The following is a 12,960-nucleotide window of genomic DNA, read 5'->3' as shown; positions in this document are numbered from 1 at the left end:
AGCGTCTGGAGGTGTCTGTTGCGATCCTCCTCATCCGAGCAGATCCTGTGTATACGGAGGGCTTGTCCGTAGGGGATGGCTTCTTTAACGTGTTTAGGGTGGAAGCTGGAGAAGTGGAGCATCGTGAGGTTATCCGTGGGCTTGCGGTACAGTGAGGTGCTGAGGTGACCGTCCTTAATGGAGATGCGCGTGTCCAAGAATGCAACCGATTCCGGAGAGTAGTCTATGGTGAGCCTGATGGTGGGATGGAACTTGTTGATGTCATCATAGAGTTGTTTCAGTGATTGTTCACCATGAGTCCAAAGGAAGAAAATGTCATCGATGTATCTAGTGTATAGCACCGGTTGAAGGTCCCGTGCGGTGAAGAAGTCTTGTTCGAACCTGTGCATGAAGATGTTGGCATATTGAGGTGCAAATTTGGTCCCCATGGCTGTTCCGTGTGTCTGGATGAAGAACTGGTTGTTGAAGGTGAAGATATTGTGGTCCAGGATGAAGCGGATGAGATGTAAAATTGCATCTGGAAACTGGCAGGGAAACTATGCAGACGCTGCGACAACGGATGAATGAACACCGCTCGACAATCACCAGGCAAGACTGTTCTCTTCCTGTTGGGGAGCACTTCAGCGGTCACGGGCATTCGGCCTCTGATATTCGGGTAAGCGTTCTCCAAGGCGGCCTTCGCGACACACGACAGCGCAGAGTCGCGGAGCAGAAACTGATAGCCAGGTTCCGCACACACAAGGACGGCCTCAACCGGGATATTGGGTTTATGTCACACTATTTCACATAAATATTTCTGCTTTTTTCCTCCTGAGTCTTTATCATGCGATCCTAGAATCAGAATTTATGTCACACTATTTGTAACTCCCACAGTTGCGTGGACCTGCAGAGTTTCACTGGCTGTCTTGTCTGGAGACAATACACATCTTTTTAGCCTGTCTTGATGCTCTCTCCACTCCCATTGTTTTGTTTCTTAAAGACTGGATTAGTTGTAAGTATTCGCATTCCAACCATTATTCATGTAAATTGAGTCTGTGTCTTATAAGTTCTGTTTGTGAACAGAATTCCCACTCACCTGAAGAAGGGGCTCAGAGCCTCGAAAGCTTGTGTGGCTTTTGCTACCAAATAAACCTGTTGGACTTTAACCTGGTGTTGTTAAACTTCTTACCATACTAAATGGCCCCTTAGTGTCCCGGGATGTGTAGGTTAGAGGGATTAGTGGGGTAAATATGTGGGGTTCCAGGAATAGGGCCTAGTTGGGATTGTTGTCGGTGCAGGCTCGATGGGCCGATTGGCCTCCTTCTGCACTGTATGGATTCTATGATCAAAGAACAGAAAATGCTGGAAATGCTCAGCAGATCTGGCAGCATCTGTGTGAGAAGCAGAGTTAACATTTCTGGGTCGATGACGATTAATAAGAACTACAAGTGCTGGGAAACAAGGCAGAGAATGAGGGGAGGAAATAACAAATGGTCTGAGAAAGTGTGGAAAGGAGAGATTAAATGACAAAAGGGAGATGGTAATGGGCTTTGTAAAGAAACCAAAGATGGGTCTGGAGAAGGTGTAAATGTGAAAAGCAGGATCATCATCAATAGCAAATAGAAATGAGACAGAAGTAATGATCTGCTCCACCTCCATTTTCTGTTTTTAATTTCAGATTTTCAGCATCTGCAATGCCAATATTACGGCGGATAACTCACCTCCTGACTCCCCAAAGCCTGTCCACCGTCTACAAGACACAAGTCAAGAGTATGATGGAATACTCCCCACCTGCTTAGATGAGTACAGCTCTAACACTCAAGAAGCTTGACACAGGGCAAAGCAGCCTGCTTGATTATCACCACATCCATAAACATTCACTCCCTCCACCACCAATGCTCAAAAGCAGCAGTGTGCCCTATCTACAAGATACAATGCAGAAATTCACTAAAGCTCCTTAGACAGCACCTTCCAAATCCACAGCTGTTTCAACTTAGAAGGACGAGGGCAGCAGATTCATGGGAACACAAGGTAGCTCACCCCACTTTCTCAAGGGCAACTAGGGATGGGCAACAAATGCTGGCCAGCCAGGAATGCCCATATCCCAAGAATGAATAAAAATCTGAACCCCTTGAATATGAGGGATCAAAGATGGAGACCAAACCAGGGCAAACAACCATGCTGGGAAAGAAAAATTACAGTGGATAAATGGATCAAGCACAGAGGCGAGGGAGTGGCTGAACACAAACAGCTGCAAAATTATTATTACAAGTGGCGAGCCAAAGGATCAACAGTTGGGGATTTGAAAGTGTAGATGAACATGTCTTGAGGGAGAGTTTAATCAAAAGCAGATAAGATGGAAGTGGAATTGGAAATAAGTAGGTATAGTAGGGCAATATGGGTGACAAAGAACACAAGGAAGTTATCAGAGAAGGCCTTGTCTATGTGACAATAGGAATAGAGAGGTCATGTGAAATGGCATGGATGAGAGGGAAGCAGTAAATATGGGTTGGAGAATTTGTATGGAGGCAGAGGTGCATGAACGACACTGAAATCACAAAATGGATGAGTTGAATTCAGATAGGGATTGAAATCATTGAGGAGGAGTTGCTCAAAGCTGAAACTGACAAAGGAAGGGAAGGGGGATACAATGGAAGTGGAGTTTGAAGGACGGGGGGAGAATTGAGAATGAGAAAGTTAAGGAAGAGATGAGAGTGGTGGACAAGATGAGGTACTTGGAGGAGGAGAAGGTACCAGAGTAGGGAAAGCGATCCAGGTATAAATTACACCTGAGAGCTGTAGCCAAGATATAAATGTAGGTGTTTTGATCAATGGCATTTCACTGGCATGAACAATCATCATTAAATTATAAAGACTTAATATATCTTGGCCTCTTTACACCATTACAAAGATGATGAATATAAGAACTGCTAAGTTTTGAAGCTGTAATCCAGTTCGTCATACCTCATTATAATCCAATTTCCCATCATTGTTAACATCAGCTTCATCCATGATCATCTTCACTTCTTCATGTGTCATCCTCTCACCTTTCTGTAGTGAAATATTGGTACAATTTATTGAGTAGTATATAGTACCAAGATACTCAGTAAAAATGCTGTTCACATTACAAGGGAGGCAAACTAAAGTTAAATATGAGGTCACGTAATTGAGTTTTTCAAGAATATGTAGAAACCTAGCAAAGTTAATCCAAGCAAATTGTTCCTTGCCACAAAATTAAAAAAATTAAAAGTCAGGTTTTTAAAGGGAAGTTATAGGGGACCTTTTCACACAAAATGTACAAGGACTTGGAGAATAACTCACCAGGAAAAACAAACAAAACAAGCCCCAAAAGTTTCAGGACAACAAGGAACTTGAAGGATATTATGAGAATGGTGTGTGGTGCTGAATCTACGTATAAAGGACTGATTTATAGGGCCTAATAACCCTTTCCTGTTCCGAAAAATTCTTCTGTTCTTTGACAATAGCATTACCGGGAGGAGTAGCATTTTGACATGAGTTTATGGATAGATGATTTGTTTCCATAAAGCTCAAATTAAAAGAAAAAAAAAATTTGAAATTTCATCACATCTTCCATGATCCCAAAACAGCTCAAAGTAATCACTGTTCTAATTTAGGAAGTGTAGCAGCCAATTTGCACACGGCAAGGTCCCAGACACAGCAATGACTTGTTTTAATGACATTGGTTGGGAGATAAATATTGTCGAGGAGATTGGGGAGAATTCCCTTGCTCTTCTTTGTGTAGTACCATGCGATGTTTCATGCCCACCTGAGAGGGCAAACAGAGCTTTGGTTTAAAGTCTCATCCAAAAAATTGTGCTCCCAGCTATATAGCATTTCCTCAGCGTTGCACTATAATATCTGCCTGGAATATGTGCTCAAGTCTTGGCAAAATGGTACATTTACTCTATTTCTCTCTCCACAAATGCTGCTTGACCTGCTGAGTACTTACAGCATTTTCTGTTTTTATTTCAGGTTTCCAGCGTCCGCGGTATTCTGCATTTGGATTAGCACGGATGCTCCATGCACTAGTAGAATCATAGAAATAGAATCATAGAAACCCTACAGTGCAGAAGGAGGCCATTCGGCCCATCGAGTCTGCACCGACCACAATCCCACCCAGGCCCTACCCCCACATATTTTACCCGCTAATTCCTCTAACCTACGCATCCCAGGACTCTAAGGGGCAATTTTTTTAACCTGGCCAATCAACCTAACCCGCACATCTTTGGACTGTGGGAGGAAACCGGAGCACCCGGAGGAAACCCACGCAGACACGAGGAGAATGTGCAAACTCCACACAGACAGTGACCCGAGCCGGGAATCGAACCCGGGACCCTGGAGCTGTGAAGCAGCAGTGCTAACCACTGTGCTACCGTGCCGCCCCAAGAAGTCTATTTTTGCTATCCAGTACCTCCCTGCTACAAAGTGTATGTGTGGATACTGGACGATGACAGTATCGGACTTTAATGTGATTGATGGTTTCACTGGAGACTCAGTTGGGTATGGCATTGGCTGGTGTGTCTGAAATTGTACCACCCTCCTCGGAGTGAGTATCTTGGACAAAGGAGCACAGAAATGAAAAAGGAAGAAAAGTTGTCGTGTTTAAGAGGTGGATTATCTGTGAATGGGGTGAAGAGCTTTGTATGTAATTTTAGGATCAAATTACCGTTCAGGGGTCAGAGGATGTTGGGCATATTGGTGGAGAGGGCCTTATGTTCCACCAATCCAAAGTGCCATTTTGGGAGCAGCAAAGTTGAAAAAAGGATAGTCCCCACTCATGTTTTAGGTTACATGAAAGAGGGAGGGAGGCATGTATTGAGTGCGAATTTGTGATCCTGCAGTTGGATGCATTGGACTGGTTCAGCGGCCTTTGATCAGACTACTGAAAGATTCCATTTGTTGCTTGGAAAGAAATAACTACTTTTTTAACAAAGCAAGAAAAAAACACTTACAGTAGTGAGAACTTTATAAAGCTCCTCATGTGTAATGTAGCCATCATTATTTAAGTCAATCTTCTTGAAAGCTTTCATCAATTCATTCCTGCTTGTGAGTTTTTCATCCTTCATGATTTCACAAAAATCATCAAAGTTTAATCTCTTGGTATACTGAGTCCAGTATTTCTCAAGCGTCTTTCTGGAAGGATTTCTTCCAGCTTGCTGGAGAACTACAGGATAAAAATAGTAGAAGTTATAGAAGTCTAACCTCCAACATATAAACAAATAATAAATTCAATCTTAAATGGCATTTTTAACTGACCTATCATTAGATAGCTAAATAATTCAGAAGATAATTCCAGCATTAAACATAGGTGAATCTATTCATCTGATGAGCATTCTGATCAACCACTGGAATAAAATGGCATTAATACACTGCATAGTAAAGTTGAATTTATCAATGTGTGTGACACATTAAAGCCAGAACTACTTCCATGTCTGATTGCTGCCATCACTCAGCCAAATTCAAATATGATCCAGTGCAAATGCCAAGTTTTGGGTCTGCTGTCTCTGGCTGGAGAACTTTAGATGCAGGGTCAATTATACTGGAGAATTAGGACATTCAATCCTTCAAACTCATGGAACTTTGAACAGTTCTAAACATTTAACTTTGCTTTCACTATGATCAACTGTAGAATACATCAGCATTCAAATTATGGCGTCCATTATAATAGAATACAAACAGAAAATGCTGGAAATACCTTTGTTAGAACTGGTGAGAGGTAATTGGTTTGAAGTGTTAATGCTGTTTCTCTCCTCACAGTTACTGCTAGACTTGCTGAGTATTTACAGGATTTTCTGTTTTTATTCAGATTTCCTGCATCTTTAGTACTTTGCTATTGTCCATTGTGGTTGGTTGCTTACAAATAAGATGACACTACTTAGAGGCTTGAGTAAATTATGCTGGAAAATGCATAATTATGTTTTTGGGTCCTTTCTAAACTGTTTTATCCTACATTAATTCAACTTATGCATCAGCTAACTATCATGGGACAAAGGAAATTTGGCATGTTCACTACGACTCTCACCTACTTTTACAGATGCACCATAGAAAGCATTCTTTCTGATTCTATCACAGCTTGGTATGGCTCCTGCTCTGTCCAAGACTGCAAGAAACCAGAAAGGGTTGTCAACGAAGCAGAGTCCATCACTAAAACCAGCCTCCCACCATTGACACTGTCTACACTTCCCGCTGCCTCAGAAAAGCAGCCAGCATAATTAAGGACCCCACGCAACCCGGACATACTCTCTTCTACCTTCTTCCATCGGGAAAAAGATACAAAAGTCTGAGGACACGCACCAACCGACTCAAGAACAGCTTCTTCCCTGCTACCATCAGACTGGGAATGGGCCTACATCACATTAAGTTGATCTTTCATTATACCCTACCTATAACTGCAACACTACATTCTGTACTCTCTCCTTTTCTTCTCTATGAATGGTATGCTTTGTCTGTATAGCACGCAAGAAACAATACTTTTTACTGTTTAAAGTAAAGTTTTAAAGTTTATTAGTCAGAAGTAAGGCTTACATTAACATTGCAATGATGTTACAGTGAAATTCCCTTAGCCGCCACACTCCGACACCTGTTCAGGTCAATACACCTAACCAGCACGTCTTTCAGACTGTGGGAGGAAACTGGAGCACCTGGAGGAAACCCACATTCTCCCCATGTCAGTGTGGGTTTCCTCCAGGTGCTCCAGTGGCATGCCTTATGAGGATAGGCTGAGGGAGCTCGGTCTTTTCTCCTTGGAGTGACGTCGGATGAGAGGAGACCTCATGGAGGTATATAAGATGTTGAGAGGCATAGATCGGGTGGACTCACAGAGGCTTTTTCCCAGGGTGGAAATGGCTGCTACGAGAGGCCACAGGTTTACGGTGCTGGGGGGTAGGTACAGGGGAAATGTTAGGGGGTAGTTTTTCACACAGAGGGTGGTGGGCGAGTGGAATCGGCTGCCGTCAGTGGTGGTGGAGGCAAACTCGATAGGGACTTTTAAGAGACTCCTGGATGAGAACATGGGACTTAATAGGATGGAGGTTATAGGTGGGCCTAGAAGGTAGGAATATGTTCGGCACAACTTGTGGGGCCGAAGGGCCTGTTTGTGCTGTAGTTTGCCTCCACCACCACTGACGGCAGCCGATTCCACTCGCCCACCACCCTCTGTGTGAAAAACTACCCCCTAACATTTCCCCTGTACCTACCCCCCAGCACCGTAAACCTGTGGCCTCTCGTAGCAGCCATTTCCACCCTGGGAAAAAGCCTCTGTGAGTCCACCCGATCTATGCCTCTCAACATCTTATATACCTCCATGAGGTCTCCTCTCATCCGACGTCACTCCAAGGAGAAAAGACCGAGCTCCCTCAGCCTATCCTCATAAGGCATGCCACTCAATCCAGGCAACATCCGTGTAAATCTCCTCTGCACCCTTTCAATCTTTTCCACATCCTTCCTGTAATGAGGTGACCAGAACTGAGCACAGTACTCCAAGTGGGGTCTGACAAGGGTCTTATATAGCTGCATCATTATCCCCGGACTCCTAAACTCAATCCCTCGATTGATAAAGGCCAGCACACCATACACCTTCTTAACCACCTCCTCCACCTGCGGGGCCGATTTTAGAGTCCTATGGATCCGGACCCCAAGGTCCTTCTGATCCTCTACAGTACTAAGAGTCTTTCCCTTAATATTGTACTTCTTCATCCCATTTGACCTACCAAAATGGACCACTACGCATTTATCTGGGTTGAAGTCCATCTGCCACTTCTCCGCCCAGTCTTGCAGCCTATCTATATCCCTCTGTAACTTCTGACATCCCTCCAGACTATCCACAACCTCACCAACCTTCGTGTCGTCGGCAAACTTACCAACCTATCCCTCCACTTCCTCATCTAGGTCATTTATAAAAATGACGAACAGCAAGGGTCCCAGAACAGATCCCTGGGACACACCACTGGTGACCGACCTCCATTTAGAAAAAGACCCATCTATACACACACTCTGCCTCTTTTGGGCAAGCCAGTTCTGGATCCATAGGGCAGCAGCACCTTGGATCCCATGCCCTCTCACTTTTTCTAGAAGCTTTGCATGGGGGACCCTATCGAACGCCTTGCTAAAGTCCATATAAACCACATCTACCACCTTCCCTTCGTCAATGTGTTTAGTCACATTTTCGAAGAACTCCACCAGGCCCGTAAGGCACGAGGCAGCAATAATAAATCAAATCAAAAAAATGAGTGCTAGCTAACCTTTCACTTTTTTGGAAAGGGCCAATTGTCCGTTGAGATCAACTCCAGAAAGCTCTAACCTCACCTGCGATTCTCCAGTCCCGCTGCAGTGAATGGAGTGTTGGCTGAGCGCCAAATTCTCCATTCTCACTGGCAGCGGAGGCAGGGCGAACAAGATCGGAGAATCCCACCCCTAGGAAAACATTCAGTGATATGCTCAGGTAGCTGAATAGTACATCACATTTCATATTTACCTTTGGGTATTAGACTGCCTTATGTCCCCACAGAACCTTATTTCAGTTCTCAAAAAGGTCGAGCATACAACAGACTTAGATTATAAGTTTAAAATATGAAGCAAATTTATTGCACAAATAATGAATAATTATCTATCACTACTCCTCAATTAGACAAAGCTATAGAAAGAATGCAATTGGAGAGGCTGGGAGTTAATTAAGAGCCAAGGTGAACTTGTAAAAAGTAGTACAATCTAAGGTATAATTTCTAAATTGGAAGAGGGTTAACATGGGATGAGAAGGGATCTAGTTAGAATAAAATGGAACCAAAAATTGGCACGAAAAACTAATGGAACAATGGGTGTTTTTACAGCAGTTTAGGCAGAATAGGATCAAGAGTGAAAGAAGTGGGTTTCATGGACAAGATAAGCTTGGTGAGTGCATGAGGGAAGAAAGTAGAGAAAGTAGTTCACGGTTAGGACAAGGGGATCCTTAAAGGAAGTCTAGGCCAGGGCTGGAGGAAGAAAAAGAAGTGATAGAGGCAGCTGATCAGACGTTCTCCATCTTGCTAATGAAAACTCCATTTGCTCCTGGCACTTACCGTTAGAGGCGACAGGGGAGGGGGAGGAGGGATGGGGATGTTTAAACACTAGAGAAAAGATGCTGGGGGTTACCTTTACATTCCAGGATAATCCTGGAATTGTAAGTTGTTTTTGCAGACAATAGCAGGACCCAATTGTGATTTTTGTGGTTTAGCGAGATCTGGTGGTGAACGGCTCAATCTGTTGTTCACTATATCTGTCCAAATCTGCATCCCTTAATGACCCTTAGCGTCCCATACATTATTGAGAAATATAGAAGTAAGGTGAGTAAATGAGTTGAGGTACAGAATAACCATGATCTAACTGAATAACAAAACAGGTCGGGGTGTTGAATGGCCTACTCTCATTCCTATATTCCTCCCAGTATATTCTGCATTTTTAGTATCTCATCACCTAGGAAAACTATCAAATGTATTAACAATGTCTGGCATATACCTTAAGGTCCTATTTTAGGCAATCTTTCAAGCCTTTTACTAGGGAGGTCACAACTGTGTCTGATGCATTACTTTGGCACTAGCTGGTTGCTAATATTTTAAAAACACAGCTATCACAATAAAAGTAGACCAACAAAACATGCTTTATCATAATAATCTAATAGTTTGCAATATTTATCAATATTAATATTTCATGCTGTGTGTGGAAACCCAAGTTGCGAAAGCATGAAATTAAAAAAAATCTTGGAAATATGCATCAAGTCAGACATGTTGGCAAGAAACAACGTTAATATTTCAGGTCCATGATCTTCTATCAGAACGGCATAGTACTACGCACTTCATTATATCTAAGTTATTATAATTTTGTGAATATATAACATGACCAATAAAGACAGAATGTACTGAATGAGGTGTAATTGGACATGCATCAAGTGTCAATTTTGTTGATTGGTGGTACTCAGCTCTGAATCTGCAGACTATGGGTTCAAACCCCACTCCTGGAGTTGAGTATATAATCAAGGCTGACATTTCTGGTGCAGAAGATGCAGAATCTGATGCAGAAGGTGAAGTCGCGTGGGATCAGAGGTGAGCTGGCAAAGTGGATACAGAACTGGCTCAGTCATAGAAAGAAGACATATAGAATCTTTATATGCCCTGTTTGTGAACAGAACTCCCACGCACCTTATGAAGGGGCAGCGCTCCGAAAGCTAGTGGATTTTGCTACCAAATAAACCTGTTGGACTTTAGCCTGGTGTTGTGAGACTTCTTACTGTGTTTTCCCCAGTCCAACGCCGGCCGGCATCTCCACATCTCGGTCATAGAAGACAGAGGGTAGCAGTGAAAGGGTGTGTTTCTGAATGGAGGGCTATGACAAGTGGCATTCTTCAGGGATCAGTGCTGGGACCTTTGCTGTTCGTAATATATATATAAAATGATTTGGAAGAAAATGTAACTGGTTTGATTGGTAAGTTTGTGGATGACACAAAGGTTGGTGGATTTGCGGATAGCAATGAGGACCATCAGAGGATACAGCAGGATATAGATCAGTTGGAGACTTGGGCAAAGAGGTGGCAGATGGAGTTTAATCCGGACAAATGTGAGGTAATGCATTTTGGAAGGTCTAATAAAGATAGGAAATATGCAGTAAATGGCAAAACCCTTAAGAGTATTGATGGGCAGAGGGATCTGGGTGTATAGGTACACAGGTCACTGAAAGTGGCAATGCAGGTGGAGAAGGTAGTCAAGAACACATACGGCATGCTTGCCTTCATCGGCCGGGGCATTGAGTTTAAAAATTGGCAAGTCATTTTATAGAACCTTATAGAACCTTAGTTAGGCTGTACTTGGAATATAGTGTTCAATTCTGGTCGTCTCACTACCAGAAGGATGTGGAGGCTTTGGAGAGGCTACAGAAAAGATTTACCAGGATGTTGCCTGGCATGGAGGGCATTAGCTATGAGGAGAGGTTGGAGAAACTTGGTTTGTTTTCACTGGAACGACGGAGGTTGATGGGTGACCTGATAGAAGTCTACAAGATTATGAGAGGCATGGAAAGAGTGGATAGTCAGAAGCTTTTTCCCAGGGTGGAAGAGTCAATTACTAGGGGGCATAGGTTTAAGGTGCGAGGAGCAAGGTTTAAAGGAGATGTACGAGGCAAGTTTTTTTTTTTTACACAGAGGGTGGTGGGTGCCTGGAACTCACTGCCGGGGGAAGTAGTGGAAGCAGATACGATAGTGAGTTTTAAGGGGCGTCGGGACAAATACATGAGTAGGATGGGAATAGAGGGATATGGTCCCCGGAAGGGTAGGGGTTTTTAGGTCGGGCAGCATGGTCAGTGCAGGCTTGGAGGACCGAAGGGCCTGTTCCTGTGCTGTAATTTTCTTTGTTCTATTTCAATGCAGTACTCAGGAAGTATTGAATTTTCAGAGAAGCCATTCAGGTGGACGTAAGGCACCATGCCACTGCTCTATGAAGAGCCAAGAGTTAGAAACCCTACAGTGCAGAAGGATTCTGCACCAACAACAATCCCACCCATGCTCTATTCCCGCTTAATTACCCTGCTAATCCCTCTAACCTATCACATCTCAGGACACTAAGGGTTAATTTAGCATGTCCAATCAACCTAACCCGCTCACCTTTGAACTGTGGGAGGAAATCGGAGCACCCGGAGGAAACCTACGCAAACATGGGGAGAATGTGCAAACTGCACAGATAGTGACGCAAGTCGGGAATTGAACCCAGGTACCTGGAGCTGTGAGACAGCAGTGCTAACCACTGTGTCACCATGCTGCGGTTCTCTCGGTGTCCTGGCTACCATTCATCCCAAAAGAACCACCACTCAGAATGAATAAAGTATTATTATTCCAGATGCTTGTTTGTGCAAATTGGCTATTGCTTTTTGCCTAAAATAAAATCGCTACACTTTAAAATTAATTTGTTAGTGATCATTCTGAGAATTTAAAATGCACTATATAAATATGAACTATTTTTCAATAGATTTTTACTGTTCTGATACAACATCTACTATGACTGCACAGGACAAAATAACGTATGGGAAATTAAGTCACAAGTGTATAGTTCTGATCTGATGGAGGTCATGGACCTGAAACATTATCTCTTTCTCCCTCCCCAGGTGCTGTCAGGCCTGCAGAGTATTTTCAGCATTTATTTTTGATCTCTAATATCTGCAGTGTTTTGCTTTCGTATTGTGTCACATATTCACACTGAAAATGATAGACCCCAAGTTTTATTGATCTTAACTTATCTATAATATGTGGAACTGTGTTTAAAAAAAGATTTAAAATTAAATAATTCTTTGTTTGGCTCTGCCACACAGTAGTATTACAACACAAACACAGCATCACTTCAACACTACCTTGTAATACAATGATGGGTGCTAAGTTGTTTTTCCACTTGGTTTTAAAGCACAAATTTCAAAATACAAAAAAGTAAACACGTTTAAATGAAATTCACTATTTTAATTTCAACTTCACCTAGACAGAGTTGATCTTTGGAAGTGATATTCTCTAAACTGGTTCCAAACACGGTCAGGTAAGCTGCTCGGCAGTTTCTATAAAAATTCTCTTCTTCGATGAACTGAGATTTGCCAGATTCGGATTTCACAGGCTTGGCTGAAGTAGATGCGATGCTTCCTTGCCGATTGGACATTCTGAAAGTTCACAAAAATATGTTATATTAAATTCTAGATGTTCATGCTGTTTGGTGTGGTGTTGAGCAATACAGATTATTGAACACTCAGCTATTGACATTAGCACGTAGCATAGCAAAATGTCCTGGGTATGGATGGCTTAATCTACAGAAGCTTGGGGTTTTCACAAAACAATCACTTATTTTAGTTTATTATAATATGCCAGAAACTAAATAAGTTACGCATAGGAAAATGTTGATTCTTCAGAAGTGAAGACTAGATCAAAATTTTAAAGAAAATCAGAAAATGCTGGAAAATCTCAGC

The 12,960-nt window shown here is 42.7% G+C and overlaps 1 protein-coding gene across 1 annotated transcript in view; it reads right to left on the bottom strand.

The window, feature by feature from the left end:
- efcab7 (EF-hand calcium binding domain 7) overlaps positions 1-12,665 on the bottom strand; it is an 87,241-nt gene extending 74,576 nt beyond the window's left edge. The window contains exons 1-3 of the mRNA XM_078218405.1: positions 12,482-12,665; positions 4,953-5,164; positions 2,944-3,030 (exon numbers count right to left, since the gene is read on the bottom strand). Of these exons, the coding sequence (XP_078074531.1) occupies positions 2,944-3,030; positions 4,953-5,164; positions 12,482-12,656 (474 nt within the window). The 5' untranslated portion in view covers positions 12,657-12,665. The remainder of the gene's footprint in view (positions 1-2,943; positions 3,031-4,952; positions 5,165-12,481) is intronic.
- Between the last annotated feature and the right edge of the window lie 295 nt (positions 12,666-12,960).

The sequence above is a fragment of the Mustelus asterias genome, chromosome 8, assembly GCF_964213995.1.
Source record: "Mustelus asterias chromosome 8, sMusAst1.hap1.1, whole genome shotgun sequence".
Classification (NCBI taxonomy): domain Eukaryota; kingdom Metazoa; phylum Chordata; class Chondrichthyes; order Carcharhiniformes; family Triakidae; genus Mustelus; species Mustelus asterias.
Note: the sequence above shows the minus strand (reverse complement) of the source record. Positions and strands in the feature narration are given on the sequence as shown.